We start from the raw sequence: 17,329 nt of genomic DNA, 5'->3' as shown, positions 1-17,329 counted from the left end.
GGCAGCCGACTATGTGTTCATGTCAAAAATAATCGACCATTGAATGACCTAAGAAACTCTTTTCTTCTTTCATTCAATCGCCGTGGCCAAGGTCTTAATTTGGTCGGTTATAATTTATGACAACATGGAGCTTAAACTCATTACCAAGAGTTGACAGATTCCATCTTGATCAATCATTAATTCTACAAGTATTTAATCGTACCCAATATCCTTTCAACTATCGCCCTAGGGCCATAGGTGTCTAGTATCAAAGCACAATAAATAACTTGTCAATTACTATGATGATATCAGGTCAAAGGAAACTCTTACATCACATTTTTCAAGAGAATATCCTATTGACAGTTTATGGTAATTCTAACCATTAGGAATTATCCAATGAATCGGTTCAATGATCATATCTCTATATGTATCATCTATTTATGTTATTTAGTTAATGAGATCAACTAATCTTTATCCCATAAAGACAATCATCACATAAATATTGATCTAACCGGATTACTAATGTCCAAATTAATAATCCTACGATCGAGAACAATATTTAGATTAAATTGTAAGAGACTTTACTCTCATTATCATGATCTCCATCATGATGACAAGTCTCAAAATTTAATCAAGGACCTTATTAAATTAATCAAGTAATTAATAATAAATATGATAAACGAATATCAAATGCCATATATTTTTATAAATAACATTCACAAAAATATGTTCAAATCATCAAATATGAGATTGGATCTAGGACATATATAATATATCCCTAACAATCTCCCACTTGCACTAGAGCCAATTGCTCTTGTACTTCATTCCCAAATTCCACTTGTGCTTGTCAAACTCCTTTGCTCCAAGTGCTTTAGTGAATGGGTCTGCAGCATTTTCTTTTTCATCAACCTTTTGAATTTCGACGTCTCCACGTTCAATGATCTCTCTTATCAAGTGATACCTTCGCAGGACGTGTTTGAATTTTTGGTGTGATCTTGGTTCTTTTGCTTGAGCAATTGCTCCAGTATTGTCACACAATAATGGAACTGCACCTTCTATTGAAGGAACCACACCAAGTTCATTTAAGAACTTTTTCATCCATACAGCTTCCTTAGCAGCTTCACTAGCTGCTATATATTCTGCTTCAGTCACTGAATCAACTACTGTAGCTTGTTTGGAACTTTTCCAACTTACTGCCCCACCATTTAAGGTGAATACATAACCAGAAATAAATTTGCTATCATCTCTATCTGAAGAGAAACTTGCATCAGTATAACCTTCAAGTTTCAACTCAGAATCTCCATAAATAAGGAATTGGTCTTTAGTCCTTCTTAAGTACTTAAGAATGGTCTTCACCACCTTCCAATGTTCCTCACCAGGATTTGCCTGATATCGGCTAGTCACTCCTAGTGCATAAGCCACATCAGGACGTGTACATATCATGGTATACATGATAGCTCCCACTGCACTAGCGTATGGGATCCTACTCATGCGTTCTCTCTCTTCAGGTGTTTTAGGACAATCCTCCCTGCTGAGAGTAATTCCAGTGCCTATCGGTAGATAACCTCTTTTGGAATTATCCATGTTATACCTCTTTAAGATGCTATCAATGTACAAGGACTGGGAAAGCCCAAGCAGCTTCCTAGATCTATCTCTATAGATCTTTATTACCAATATATAAGTTGCTTCTCCCAAGTCTTTCATGGAGAACTGTTCAGATAGCCAAATCTTGGTACTTTGCAATGCGGTATATCATTTCCTATGACCAATATATCATCAACATAAAGTATTAAGAATATAATTGTGCTTCCACTAACCTTTTTGTATACACAAGGTTCTTCTTCGCATTTAACAAAATTGAACTTTTCAATTGTCTTGTTAAAGAGAATATTCCAACTTCGAGAAGTTTGCTTTAGTCCATAAATGGATCTTTATAGCTTGCAAATTTTATTATGATCAGACGGAGATGTGAAACCTTCAGGTTGTGTCATGTACACATCCTCTTCTAGCTCACCATTAAGAAAAGCTGTTTTCATATCCATTTTTCATATTTCATAATCATAGTAGGCTGCTATAGCAAGAAAAATCCGAATTGATTTGAGCATTGCCAAGGGAGAGAAAGTCTCGTCATAGTCAACTCCTTCTTTCTAACGATATCCCTTGGCAACAAGACGGGCTTTATAGGTCTCCACCTTTCCGTCTGCTCCGATCTTTTTCTTAAAAACCCATTTACAACCTATAGGTTTTTATATCCTTTGAAGGTTCAACTAAAGTCCATACTTTATTTTCCGTCATGGATTCCATTTCAGATTCCATGGACTTTTGCCATTTCTCATAATCAGAACTTTGTATAGCCTCTTCATAGGTCTTAGGGTCATCATTATTATGATCATCCTTGTTTGATACATCATATTGTACCATTAGATTTAATCTAGTTGGTACATGACGTTCTCGTATAGACCTTCTAAGAGGTGCTTGTACAACTTGTTCACCTTGTGCTGGATTTGGTTGTTGTTCAATTTGGTTTGGAACTGGTTCATTAACCTGTTCTTGAACTACATTTAGTTCTTAAACTTCAACCGTGGAAGATGGCAACTTCCTTGTCAACTTCAAAACATCCAATAAAGGTTCTTTAACTTGTGTCTCATGATCTTGATTTTGTGTTGATTCATTTGTTTCTTGAACTTCATCAAGTTCTATTTCTCCACTATAATTTCCTTCCAAAAGAAATTTCCTTTCCAAAAAGGTTGCTCCTCTAGCCACAAACACTTTATAGTCAGAAGGGTGATAAAAATAATATCCCATTGTTTCTTTGAGATACCCAATGAACCTACACTTATCTGATCTTGAGTTAAGTTTATCAGATTGAAATCTCTTAACATAAGCTGGACAACCCCAAACTTTAATATGCTTAAGATTAGGCTTACGTCCTTTCCATATCTCATATGGTGTTGTAGAGACTGACTTAATGGGAACTTTATTAAGTAAGTATGTTGCTGCTTCCAAAGCATATCCCCATAAATTTATTGAAAGATTAGTGAACCCCTTGGAAGTCAAGTCGTTTCTCACATATATTTTAAAGGTAGGTACTTTTACCAATTGTATCCCCATACGATATCCTTAAATAGCTCTATGTTAAATAGTCTCCTGGTAGTCAGGTTGATCCTATTGGCATAGTTGAGTTCAACCATCATGAAAGCAAAGAACTTATTAAATTTTATACTCTCCCGGGTAGTCCAGGCGTCTAGTGTAAAATTAAATAATTCTTCCAATCCATATATCTAATGCAATAAATAATTTTAACATATTCTCGAACTATAAGTCTCCTGGTTGTCAGGCCGTTCCTTATAAACAAGAAATAAATAAAATTATTTATTTTGATGGATAGCTTTACAATAAAATATCTTATATTTTATTATTTAAGAACTCAAATTTTAGTAAGAGAGAATTGTTACTAAAATAATTTTTAATAACATAAAGATCAAATCTTTTATAGAATGTGAATTTAGTTCAAGTTGTCTACATGCTTAGTCCTAAATTAATTTACATCACATGTAATAAATAATTTAAAATTATGTAATGAACAAGCACGTGACATAAAAACGAAATTCAACATCTTCTAACATGTTTATCCTATATGTCACATAAAATAACTCATGCTAGAACATTATTATTAATTTATATCTCATAAACTAATAACAATTAAAATAATTGTATAATCTAATAACCTATTATAGATTACCGTCGTATCTTGTACGAAATTTCAAATTTAAGTTACGAACTATCTCAATAGCTTAACTTATATGAATACATATTTTATTCACAATAAAATAATATCAATTCATATGCATTCAAAATAATTTTACTATTGCACAAAACACATGTATTATGATTTGAACTCTTCAAATATAATCTTAAAATATTTCTTAAATAAAATTTAGATACAATAAACCACGGCTCTGATACCACTGCAGGATTGCATAGAGGTGATCATAACACGCAGCGGAAGACAATAACAATCCTAGGCAGATCTTTTCGTGTTTAAAATTTATTTTGCATGTCAAAGATCGGATCTAAGACGTACCTGGTGAAGAGCGTTTTAAATCCGATCTTTGACATGCAAAATAAATTTTAAACACGAAAAGATCTGCCTAGGATTGTTATTGTCTTCCGCTGCGTGTTATGATCACCTCTATGCAATCCTGCAAGATATCCCTCAAACTGTCCTGGATGAGGAATGTGCTATCTGCCATTAATTCCTCAAGTTTTTTAGCGCAGAGTTAAGACTAGTAGTACTCTTGATGAATGTGTTCCTTTACAGGAAGTTGTTGTTTACTCAGAATTAGTAAGAAATCTTCACCATGTTTTTCCTGTTTCATTACATTAATGTTATTGCTCTTTATGTGAATACCAAGTCTTCTTTTGTTTCTTTTTGTCTAAGTTTTGATGGATAGAGTTACTTGTGACCTATGTTAACAGGAGATAATAAGTAATCCATAGGTTGTGCCCTCGGTACAAACTAGCTCCAACACCATCATTTTTTTCAAAAAATATATATATATGTTTTGTTGAAATTAATATATTTTGATAAGATAGCCCTTAAACCAAATGAGAAAAATGACTAGTGCTGTTTTTGGGGTTTTTGAATTTTTTTTAAAATGCGTTTTATGACATTTCTGTTTATAACCCTTTAATACCGAAAGTCATGTCCAAGATATTATCATTAAGCCTTCAATATCCAAAACCATCGCGACAACTTTGTAGTAGTTTTCATCGATTATACTCTAGTCATACAGCATAGTGCTTTTTCCTAGAAGTCTAAACAAGCTAGCACATAACTTAACTAAGTTTTCTATTACTTTGTTAAAGGAATTATATTGGGAGGACTTTTTTCCCAAATTGGACTGTAAACGATGCGGATTTGGCTCACCTCCTGTTCATGATCTCTCCAGTTCCTCCGTTGCCACTCTGTATAGTTTACCCGTGTCTATTCAATAATCTATTAGACGAGATTTATTTTGTTAACCAATTGGTTTTAACTATGGTTACCAACAGTTCTCTCTTCTCCCTCTTCCCTCTTTCCTTTCACTGCCATAGCAGGAAACCCTCCCTCGATCCCAATTCTCTCAAGAAAATAGAGCAAGTAAATGAAAACATCTATTTGTAATTTTATATTAACCAAATAACTGGAAAATTACAATTTCATAATATCTTATACCTCTGAAATTGTTATCATGTAAATGAACAAATGGGAAGAATCTCAACAGAGAAATGCTGAAACTAAGAGAGTAGTCTCAGTTGAAGATTACAGTTATAGATGTAAAACTAGAGAAAAAGAAAACCCAAGAAAAAACATAGTTGATCTCATAAGAGAAACACAAATTCTGCATCAGTGCATCAACCCTTATTCATTCTTCCCAAGTTTCATGCCCTCTTTAGGTCTTTTAGTTGGCCTTTATAGTTTAAAAAAATCCCCCAAGTTAAAAATTTTCTTTCCTGGAGACAACAGCGTAGCTTGTCCATCACCATTGCCGTCAAAACCAAGCTTTAAAATAGTCCAATGCTTCTCATTTCTTGGATTTTTTAAATTTTATAACCAAGTACATCTTTTTGATTTTGCTCCTCTTCTTATTGAAAGATTTGGGATAAAATTGTTTTCTTTTTTTATAGTGATTTCGTATTAGTAATTTACATCTTCTTGTTTTACATTTCGGAGAGATTGGACAGGTAAGGAAAGGTTCTTACTTGCCTTTCACAGGGAAAGGCGGAAATGATAGGGCAATGATAATTGGTAACTATAGTTAATACTTAATACTAGTTGGTTAACAAAATAAATCTTGTCCATTAAATTATTGAATGGACACGTGTAAATTATACAGAGTGGCATTGGAGGCACCGGAGAGATTACCTACTGGAGGTGAGCCAAATTCAAAGGATGCTATGGCACCTTTGCTCTACTTGTTTATTCGCTGCATTAATATAACATCCACCTTTGATAAAAAAAATACAAGCATACCGCCTCAAAAAATTTTAAATGCGTTTCAACTTTTAAGAAAGGAACAAAAAACTAGTCCTCGTTATATGGAGAAAGGGAAAGTCAGTATGTACATATGTTGGCTGGATGAGTACTTGGCCGTATATGCTGTGGAGAAGTTAACATATTCATAATATTTATATTTATGTATATCGATTATGTGTTGATTATCAAAGTAATTTTGATTACTAAAATAAATGATGTGTTGATTATCAAAGTAATTTTGATTACTAAAATAAAGGAGCATCGACAAATTATTCTAAAAGACATACTTTTAGTTTGGATGTAATTTGCAAATAAGGGAATTCTATCAAAGGTAGGAGAATTATATGGCTGCAAACGGTCCCTCATAAAGTAGGAAAACTACAAAACGAACAATGTGGACTAGGGTATGTGGCGAAAACCAGCGAAGATGGAACACAGAGAAGTCCAATGGCCAGATCTTCCTCCCGAATTATGGAGTGATATTACAGAGAAACTAGCTGTTTCTGCTTGAGCTCTACGAGGAGAAGACTAAAGTTTACAGGTTAAACTGGGAAGAAAAGGCTTGGATTCAAGTCGAAAGTTTGGGTGATCGGATATTTTTCATTTCTCAAGATTGCTCCTTCTCTGTTTCTGCTCAAGAATTTCCAGGATGTAAAGGTAATTGTGTATACTTCAAAGAATTTGATGATGAAGGAAAAGAATATGATGAGCGTTTGAGATTTTGTGGACTCAAGACTGAAGTTTATGACCTCGAGACTCGAATGTTTGGGGGAATAACGCCATTTCCAGAGCATGTTGAGATATTCTGGCCTCCGCCTAAATGGCTTGAGCATCCCAGTCTCCTCACTTTAGCACTGTTTAGGACAATAATCTGAAGAACTAGCTTATCATGTCTATGGCCCTAACTTTGATTTGTCTTACTAGCTATATTCGTGTCTTTAAGTATGTCTTTCAGTTAGACCTGTTCTTCTATATGTTCAATGCTTGAATTGTTTTCTTCTAAAAGCTAATACTGTCTAGATATTAGAAGAAGAAAAAAGGTTCTAGTATTATATACCAGACTTAAAAGATGCTCTCAGGCACTTACCCCGAGGCATTTCTCTCTCATGAATCCTAGGATTGTACCACCACCATCCAAGAGACAAGCGTACCGCGACCAAAACCCAGCTAGAATCGCCGGCGTACGACCTCCCACGCGCCCTCACGCGTGACCCAGTTCCGGCGACTACTTCGTCACGCGCCGGCGCGTGAGTAATATTCATACCAGATCTCAATTTTTCTTCTTCAGACAGCCCCATCGCGAGGTTGTTCCGAGCCATCCAATCCAACAATACACTAATTCCGACGTCTTTTACTATTTTTCGGTGTACCTGCTAATCGGAATCCTCTTTTTCCTTCTTCAAATCCAATGTCCACCCAAGGCAACAACAAATTACAACTGAAATAAGATCTGAAATGGGGGAAAGCAGAATCTATTTCAATGCTGGTTTTAAATCCTTTGACATTACCAGATGGTACTCCAACAAAGACACATGCTTTGACTGGGTGGAAAGAAGTCGAAACATGATGAGGCGATCAACAATGAGTCAAAAGATTATGGAATGGACCTGTTTTGTACTCAAAGAGGCTTCAAAAGACCAAAAGAATGTGGTAAAGAGATGGAAAACAAAAGACAGAAATTCAGAATATTTCTGTACCAGGAAGTACAATGAACATGGGAGGTATATGAGCATCTTGTCATTACATGGGGTAGCTAGATTAGTTATTCTTATTCCTGAGTCAGTCATAAATGCAGGATGGAAGGATGTAGCATTTAAGATAGAAAGTTTTATTAAAGGTGAACCTCAATTAATCATCCCAGTCCCACCCAGAATCACTGAAGCAAACTACCCATATGCCAAAGCAGTTAAAGAGAGTAAATGGCAACCAAACATGCCTCATGGAGTTCAAGGCAACATTTTAAATGGAACTATAAAGATCACGGAAATACCTAGAGAGAAGGATAATGGACTTCTGAAAAGATGCGTCATTGGATATTTTGGGAAGGAAGTCAAGGAGAGACCCACCCTAGCAGATATCAGGAGATGGGCCTCTGTCGCATGGAATAAAGTTGTTGGGGTGAATATGTACGACATGGCTGGGGACTTGTACCTGTTCGAGTTCCCAAACAGGAACATGGTTGAACAGATCATCCAAGGAGAATGGAGATGGAAGAATCAAAGGTTCTACCTAGAATGGTGGAATCCCATTGCAGGGTGTATCCCCAACTCCCTTCCAGTTAAAACTACATGGATCAGAGCCATAGGAGTACCTATGCACCTGTGGTCACAAAAGATCTTCAAAGAAATTGGAGAACTATGCGGTCGGTGGATAGCTACTGAGGAAGAGACGGAACTCAAGAACCATATAAAGTGGGCTAGGATCGAAATAACTGGAGATGGTCGGAATATACCATTAGAGGTTGTCATAGAAAGAGACGGGGTAAAGTTTTTTATCCCAATCTGGGCGAAAAAACAAACTCGATTTGGGTTAGGCTTGCCGGAGTTGCCGGAGAAGAACAGCCAACGGGTTGTGGAGCACGTAGGGTGCAGCAAAAGCAGTTTTGAATTTAATGAAGAGGCACGTGCTAAGCATGCAGATGGGGTAGTGGAAGGAAATTTGTTAGACTCTTTTAGGGATCGACCTGTTACAACAATTGGGCCTGATTTTTCGGCCCAAGTCATTTTTAATGACATTCAACAAAGCCCCACAGTAGATATGAAATTTGACTGCTGCTTAGAAGAACTGAAAGCAGCTTTCAACGCAAACCAGAACACTTCTCTAAACACTCAACCATCACATGAAGAGAAAACTGAAAGAATGGCTAGCTACACTGGAAATTCAATTATTTGCATCGGGCCAGAAGTAGAAATTGGGACAGAGATACAGGAAGATAAGGTAGAAGATGCTATGGCCATTACAGAGTGGGAGAAGATCGATCATTCGTCGAATCTGGGCAGCAACAACAATTGAGGCAGCTCAATTCGGGGATCAATGATGAAGATTGGGGAGTCGAAGATGCTATTCCTGTCTCAGTTCAGCACCGCAATTCATTTCCAGAAAAAGAGATGAATGCAACACTTTGGGTACATCAGAATTTAATCAAATTGAGTAAGATGTTTGGGGTGGATTTTCAGGGTCATGAAGAAGAAGCTTTGGAGCTTCTATTACAAATCGATAGTTGCAGACAAAGTGGAAGGATGGAATCAGATTTAGATATCAAAAAGAATAGATTCAAAGGTAAGAAAGAGTTGAAAGATCTAGTCTCTTTTGATGTCAAGTTCAAAAGTAATGAAAAAAGAAGTAGAGGGAATATTCTGCCAATCATTGAATTATGCTGATTAATTTAATGTTAGGGGTCTGAATGATTTGGCTAAGATGAGGATTATAAAAAGTCTGGTGAGGGAGTGGAAGGCAGATATTATATGCTTTCAGGAAACAAAATTAGAGGGGGATATAAAGGAGGTTATTAGTCAGGTTTGGGGAGGGAGATGGGTGAGGTATGCACGTCTGGAAGCCAGTGGTACAAGAGGAGGTATTGCAATGCTATGGGACGGTAGCGTTTGGGAAGGAGAAGTGTTACAATAGGAGCTTATACTCTGACATGTAAATTCAAGTCTCTTTTGCAAAATTTTACTTGTCATATCACAGGAGTATATGTTCCTAATTATGACATTGAGAGGAGAACTGTATGGGGGGAAATAGGGGCAGTAAGAGGATTGTTGGAAGGGTCATGGGCTGTTTGTGGTGATTTTAATGTCACTAGATTTCCTTCCGAAAAAAGGAATTGCAACAGAAGGTCTAGAGCTATGGTAGAGTTCTCAGACTTTATCGAAGACATGGAACTTATTGATCTTCAATTAGAAGGGGGAACTTATACTTAGTTCAAAGGAGATAATCAGGTCATTGCATCCAGAATTGACAGAATCTTAATTTCAGAAAATTGGGATGGCAGATTTAGGAACATAAAACAAGTAACCCTACAAAGACTGATATCAGACCATGTTCCTATCTCACTACAATGTGGGTCTTGGGAGTAAACCAAATCCTACTTTAAGTTTGATAATTGGTGGTTGAATATAGAGGGCTTTGTAGATAGGATCAGAGAATGGTGGACCTCTTTCGAATTTCATGGGAGGCCAGACTACGTGTTAGCGTGCAAACTCAAAGCTTTAAAGGACAAACTCAGAGAATGGAGCAAAAGTAGCCAAGGAAACTTGGGGGTCCAAAGATCCGTCCTGCTAAAACAATTGGCAGTCTTTGATGCTATCCAAGAAACAACAGCACTGACTGAGGAGGAATCTATGAGAAAGGCTTCTATTCTCATGGAATATGAGGAACACCTGAAAAATGAAGAAGTTGCATGGAGGCAAAGATCTAGGGCTCCTTGGCTTAAGGAAGGAGACAAGAATACTAAGTTCTTTCACCAAACTGCTAATGCACATAAAAGATGCAACAACATTGATCAACTAGTGGTGAATGATGAAACAATTGAGGAACCAGGGAGAATCAAGTTTGAGATCACTGAATTCTACAAGAATCTTTACTCAGAGGCTATGGAATGGAGACCTGAAGTTAATTTCGATAATTGCCCCACAATATCAGAAGAAGAAAATGAGCTTTTGCAAAGCAACTTTGAAGAACAAGAAGTGTTGTCATGTTTGAAGTTATGTGCAGTAGATAAGGCTCCAGGGCCTGATGGATACACTATGGGTTTCTTCATCAAATATTGGGACATTTTGAAACAGGATATCATGGAGGCTCTCCATAATTTCCACTCTCAAGAACTGTTTGAAAGAAGCCTCAATGCAACATACATAGCCTTGATTCCTAAGAAGACTAGAGACAAGGAACTCAGAGACTTCAGACCTATAAGCTTAATAGGCAGTTTTTATAAGCTCCTTTCGAAGGTTCTAACAGAGAGACTCAAAAGGGTGATAAACAAATTGGTGAGTGCACAGCAGATGGCTTTTATCAAAGGAAGACAAATAATGGATGATGTTCTAATAGCCAATGAAGCAGTAGATTCAAGAAACAAACTAAAAAAAAATAGGAATTTTGTGCAAACTAGACATTGAGAAGGCATATGATCATGTTAATTGGAGATTCTTGCTGAAAATGCTGGAACTAATGGGTTTTGGGAAGAAATGGATCAACTGGGTGAGTGCTTTCATATCTTCAGTTAAATTCTCCATTCTCATTAATGGATCCCCTGAAGGTTTCTTCCCTACACACAGAAGGCTAAGACAAGGAGATCCCCTATCTCCTTTTCTCTTCTTAATTGCTATGGAGGGGCTGAACAATATGATCAAAACTACAAAAATCAATGGATGGATCAAAGGTTTTGAGGTAGCAAGAAGCGGCAACAACAACCTGGAGATTACGCATCTCCAATATGGTGACGACACTCTATTTTTTGTGATGCAAAAGAAGAGCAGTTGAGGTATTTGAGAATTATTCTGGTCTTGTTTGAAGGTATCTCAGGACTGCATATCAATTGGAAAAAGAGTCATATGTATCCAATTAATGTTGTGCCTGACATGGAGCAACTATCACTGATTTTGGGAGGTGTAATAGGATCTCTTCCTTCTATCTATCTTGGCATGCCTTTAGGGGCTAAGTCCAAGTCCAAGGAGATATGGAATACAGTAATTGAAAAATGCGAGAAGAAGTTATCCAGATGAAAAGCTCGGTATCTATTTATGGGAGGAAGATTGACTCTGATCAATTCAGTACTTGACTCACTTCCTACATACATGATGTCACTCTTCCCCATCCATGTAAGTGTTATTCAGAGATTGGATAGACTCAGGAGATCTTTCCTTTGGCAAGGAAACAAAGAAAAGAAGGGGTATCACTTAGTGAAATGGAAATCTCTGACGATTGGCAAAAACAAAGGTGGGCTAGGCACCAGGAACTTAAAAAACCAAAGCAAGGTTCTTAAGATGAAGTGGTTATGGAGATTCTCTCAAGAACCTCAATCCCTATGGAGTAATGTCATCAAAGCTAAATATGGAGAGCAAAATAACTGTGTTTCAAAGGAAGTCAATACATCATATGGGGTTAGTTTATGGAGATCCATCAGAACAGTCTGGTCTACAGTGAAGAGCCAATCCTACATCAGAGTGAAAAATGGTACCAAAACTTCCTTCTGGAAGGATAACTGGATGGGATCTGGAAGCTTGATGGAACTATTTCCTGATATGAATGGCTTAGCTCAACACCAGCAAAAGACAATAGCCGAAATGTGGACTCCTCAAGGTTGGGATCTGATACTTAGAAGAGGGCTGAATGATTGGGAGCTGATGAGGTTGGCTGAACTTTACCAGAAACTGGAAGCATTCAAAGGACTTCAGAATGGAAGGGATTCACTATGGTGGAAGGGCCACAACAGAGGAATCTATAAGGTGAATGAGGCATATAAGATGCTAAATCATACTAACGCACAGATCACTAATTGGCCATGGAAACATATCTAGAAAGTCAAGATACCTTACAAGGTATCATGTTTCACTTGGTTACTTGCAAAGGAGGCAGTCTTGACCCAAGATAATCTTATGAAAAGAGGGATCCCACTATGCTCTAGGTGCTTTTTATGTGGGGAAACAGATGAGACAGTTAGCCATCTATTTCTACACTGCAAGATCACGGATCAACTATGGAAGATATTCATTAACCTCAGAGATATTTCATGGACAATGCCCCTCTAGCTGGGATGAAGCTGGAACTGGAGCTGGAAGCAGAGATAGTTGGAGGACTGTCCCTGCATTTATATGATGAACAATCTGGAAGGAGAGAAACTCTAGATGCTTTGAGGATAGTAGCAATTCAATACAGAAGATCAAAATGAATTGCGTCCTACTTTTTTATTTTTGGTGTGAACAAAAGTGGCCAGAAGATACTGTCTCGATCCTAGAAGCCCTAGAATACTGCTAGGATTGTAGCTCAGTAGTCTATCCTTTTGACTATTGTAAATATGGTTTCAGTACAACCTATGTACTATTATATATCAATACACACAAATGTTACCTTCTCAAAAAAAAAAAAAAAAAGAAGTTAATACTGTCTCAAAATTGAACTATTACTCCTCTCACGCAGAAGAGCTCCTCACATGCCCTTTTAGCTAGTCTCATTGGAAAGACGATACTCAAGTTCCAAGTTATGCATAATGAAAGAATGAAATGTTAACCAGAACAAAGTTCTGAACTGGAGACAGTGGTGGCTGTATACAGATTTTGACCCGAGATATACGTATATATAAAGAGCTTTTTAAATTATATATATTTGGAATAGATCTAAACTCATTATCAGATTTAAATAATGGATGTAGGGAGACTCCACACATTGCCTTTATGTCCTGGATTTCGCCTTTCATTGGCAACAAGGTATGATCTTGCTATTCACTTCATGTTACTTTGCTAGTAGATGAGATGCACACAATGCAAAATGTTAACTCAAAGAGAAGTTAAACATAGATATAAACAATGTGAAGAACAAAACATAAGGTTACAGAAATTCACTAAGGTTAAGCATCAGATTTTTGTTCAACTGTTCAGATATAGTAAAGTTTGTGCAGTGCATTAGGTGCCAAAATCGGTAACATGTATAGTTAAGTTGTGAGGTTTTGAGATTTAACTTTCATAGAATTTAAGTTGCATGATCAAATTATAAATTAGTGGAGTATTCAACAGTAAGAATGTTATTTTCGAGACATGGAACTTAATAATTAAGGCGGAAGGTGTGTACATGCATTTTATAACGAAACAATTACTTGATAGAATAGTAGTAATGTGTATCAAACTATCCAGGATTGGAATTTGCTGCTTATTATCCAGCAAAGTAAACAGCAGGACTTGTGCACAAAAAGACTGAAAAGGGAGCAACAGAGAAGGCAAAATTAAGCAATGACAATTGCTCAAAAATGCCAAGCTGATCAACGGTAGCGGTCGACAGAGTTTGGTTAGTATTTCAGGTTGTCCTCTTTAAGGACATGCTTTGTGCTGCTGATGTCCCTTTCCTCGCACACCCTTTTATCTTTTAACAGCAAAGTTCCAGATCCGATCAAGAATAGAGAGCTCGCACCGCTTTAGAACTTCAATTTGGGTGATGCCCTGGTTGGTGGGTTTACCATAAACAATACCCTCGAGAACAAGCCTCTTCCTTCCACAATCTCTGCAACCAACTTGGCAGATCACAAAGCCTTGTTTGGCTTTGTAGTCTGGTAACATGTACAATGGGTGGGAGTTGCGACACTCAGCACTTTACCCTAAGCAAGAACCTAATCACATCATACTGCTTCTTCCTCCATACCTCAGACACACAAGTATGGCCCCCACTGGATCAGTTTGGGCGCAGCGGTCTCTCCACTCAGTCCTGCCTTTCTCTCCCTCTACGCTCAGCTATCAATTAGATAAATTTACATTTATTTTACCACTTTTTACCTAAAAATTATTACACCAATATGTTACAAGAAAATAAGATTTCTTAGAACAAAAGAGTTCCAATGACTACTCTGAATTTGTCTCAACCTTCCACCAACGATGGGAGCTAACAGCAGTGGTTCAACACTTTCAAGCTTTACTTTCACAAATAAATAAGTTTTCCCCCTAATCTTTTTTGTGAAGATTTCCTCTACTTTTTCCATGTAACTCCTCCTCTCTCCCCTCCCCTCCCCTCCCCCCACCCCAAAGAAATCAGAGCTCCACCACTGTGGTATTATTCTCTTCCTCCTAAAAGGGGGAGTTGGACACGTGAAACCTCCATGGGATCTTTGAAGTATAAAACCTAAGGTAGCTGAAGAAAATCTCAAATAAGGTGCATGATGGCCACAATTGTATAAACCTTTAAACATGGTAGCAACAAGATTATAAATCTTCCAACAGAATCCTGATTATGAGATAATGGAGAGAGAAAGGTGTGTGAGTGGCCTAGGGATGGGATTCAGCTGTAATTAACTGTCAAGTGATTGATCAACTGACATTCCCGTTCTTTATGTCTGGCGAAACAACAATAACAGCTACTCAAGGAAGATGGAAACAGTAGAGAAATACACACGGAATCGAATGACCTTATCCTGAAACGGTACTCATTACAAGGTCCTTATGCGTAGATTTTCTTCTACGCATTCCCTTAATCTTGTCAAACTCATTATCCAGCTAATGGACTTGAATTGCATTATAGGCAACAAGGTGGTGCATATCATGCATAAAACATGAGATCGAAAACCAATACAATTATGGAAGGGAATCTTTTACAACTAGAGCTTTCTTGTCTACAAAGGGGAACTGGAAGCTATAGTCCCGCATTTTATAAGCTGACAGATGTTTCCTCAGTGCACTATACATATTTTAAGCTGATAGATGTTTCCTCACTGCACTACCGGAATGATGAGCAAAGTACTTTTGCCTGAGTAGTACATAAGGGTATCCAAAAAGTGACAGCAAATGTGCAGGCTTTGAGAAGGAAAGTATTTCATACCAAACTTGGTTGTTCTCGTCCAATGCTATTGAAAAACGTTCTTCACCAGCCTGCTCAAATAAGAGGTATCATGAACACCGTATATTGTAAAGTTACCACAATATAAAGGAGAATGATATTAAGATGTGATGCTAAACATAAATCTTCAAATAGAATATTATCGTTTCTAATAAACATGGCAGTTTGATAGACACTATGCCCATGTTAACCTTTCGCAATGGCTGGCTTAGCGGCATGTTATTGAACAGAATCTCAAATTGTTAATGTTTGTTTTGCAACTATAGCTAAAAAGATTATCCAGATTCAGAGTGACACGAAGCTAAATATATCACAGCCAAAAGACCAAAACAATCGAAAGGTATATTGCAACAGCAGACAATTGCAACTAGGAGAGTAAGCTGACCAGCAAATGTCCTTGCAGAGTTCCGCTTCCAAAACTAAATGAGGCCACCCCCTTTTTCAAGTTCTTGTTCTCATTGACATAAACCACCTGTAAAGGCATCATAAGCCACGGGAACAACTCCTTCACACAAACACAGAACTTTGTCCCACTTTGAATTGGAGCTTTTGGATCAACAAAAGCCCAATTCAACCCAAAATGCCTGCATAGTTGTTGCGGTACATAATCAAAAAAATTCTTTCGAGGAGCATTGATCGCATATGTGTTCATGCACATAAAGACACGTAATTCATATTTGCATACCTCCAGCTTTGAAGGGCAGTCTTTCCCTTCTCAAAAGTCTCGAGGCCTGAACCCACTAAAACGCGTGCGTAATTAACAGAGAAACCATCTTTTGCAAGCTCTTTGTCTTGCTTAAGTTGAATAGCAGGTTTTTCTGTAGCTCCTCTGAATTTATTATCATAGTTAAAGGAACCAGACCTGTTACAGAGGGAAATGCTCAACAATAATGTCTACAATTAAAGCAATAGAAAGGGAAATAAATAACAACAAATTCTAGGCATTCATTACTTGTTGATACATGTTTTCTGCTCTTCAGGAGATGGACGAGTCCAGCAAAGAAATACCATCAGTACTTAAATGTGTAAGCAATTCACTTAATTTTCTGCTAAAGAAAAGATACGAGCATCAAAAACCTTGAAACAGGAATACAGAAAGCATTTATTTATCAACAAAATGAAAAGGAATAAAGGAGATTTAGAGTATGAGATCGCCTTAAAACTTACCGGATAGCGTGAGATTCCGGCACCGGCAGTGAGGCGATAGTGATAGTGAGCAGATAAAACTTGGAATTGGGATTATAACGTTGTGTTCCAGATTGGGAATTCTGATTAGGGAGATTTTTGTTTCCTAATTTTTGCGTTTAGAAACTTAAAAAGAAAAAAAAAAACAGATTACATACAATGATTTTTTTTTCTAATTTCTTAAATCTACTACTATATTTATTTTTTTAGTCGTGTTAGGATAGGGATAAGGTGTGCCTACATACTATTATAATTAATAGTTTTTGCTCATATCCTATATTTTTGCCCAAAAATTATTAAATATATATAAATAATAAACTTTGAACTCATTAAATTAGATAAGATGTGGTAGAATTACGAATCTGAACCCATAAAGTTCAAATTCTTAATTTATCTCTGTCTCACAGACTTCACTTGTAAAAGTTTACTGAATTTGTTATTGTTGTACTACTATACTTATTTGTTTCAGTAGTTATCTAATAAGATTACTGTAATAGTATATTTATCGGACATGAATTCAGGTTAGTCCATGAATGTCTCCAATTTCATTCAATTGGGAACATTGTGTTCGATTTGAGAAAGTTGAAATTGCCGTTAATTTAATAGAACATT

The 17,329-nt window shown here is 36.9% G+C and overlaps 3 protein-coding genes across 3 annotated transcripts; 1 reads left to right on the top strand and 2 right to left on the bottom strand.

Annotated features, from left to right (window-relative positions):
- Window positions 1-763: 763 nt before the first annotated feature.
- LOC138904608 (secreted RxLR effector protein 161-like) lies at window positions 764-1,639 on the bottom strand. Its single transcript, XM_070193112.1, has one exon. It carries the CDS (start codon window positions 1,561-1,563, stop codon window positions 778-780), a length of 786 nt encoding a protein of 261 aa, XP_070049213.1. The 5' UTR covers window positions 1,564-1,639; the 3' UTR covers window positions 764-777.
- A 9,516-nt stretch (window positions 1,640-11,155) lies between these two features.
- LOC138904748 (uncharacterized) lies at window positions 11,156-11,721 on the top strand. Its single transcript, XM_070193253.1, has 2 exons — window positions 11,156-11,378; window positions 11,513-11,721. Exons 1-2 carry the CDS (start codon window positions 11,156-11,158, stop codon window positions 11,719-11,721), a joined length of 432 nt encoding a protein of 143 aa, XP_070049354.1.
- A 3,366-nt stretch (window positions 11,722-15,087) lies between these two features.
- Window positions 15,088-16,875, bottom strand: LOC104110720 (UPF0548 protein At2g17695). The gene is made up of 5 exons (XM_009620259.4): window positions 16,700-16,875; window positions 16,485-16,578; window positions 16,218-16,394; window positions 15,918-16,116; window positions 15,088-15,564 (listed from the first exon to the last, which is right to left on the bottom strand). The coding sequence occupies exons 2-5, from the start codon at window positions 16,541-16,543 to the stop codon at window positions 15,385-15,387; spliced, it is 615 nt and encodes a 204-aa protein (XP_009618554.1). The 5' UTR covers window positions 16,544-16,578; window positions 16,700-16,875; the 3' UTR covers window positions 15,088-15,384.
- Between the last annotated feature and the right edge of the window lie 454 nt (window positions 16,876-17,329).

Source organism: Nicotiana tomentosiformis, chromosome 2 (genome assembly GCF_000390325.3).
Source record: "Nicotiana tomentosiformis chromosome 2, ASM39032v3, whole genome shotgun sequence".
In the NCBI taxonomy this organism is placed as follows: Eukaryota; Viridiplantae; Streptophyta; class Magnoliopsida; order Solanales; family Solanaceae; genus Nicotiana; species Nicotiana tomentosiformis.
This window is presented reverse-complemented; position numbering and strand designations above follow the sequence as displayed.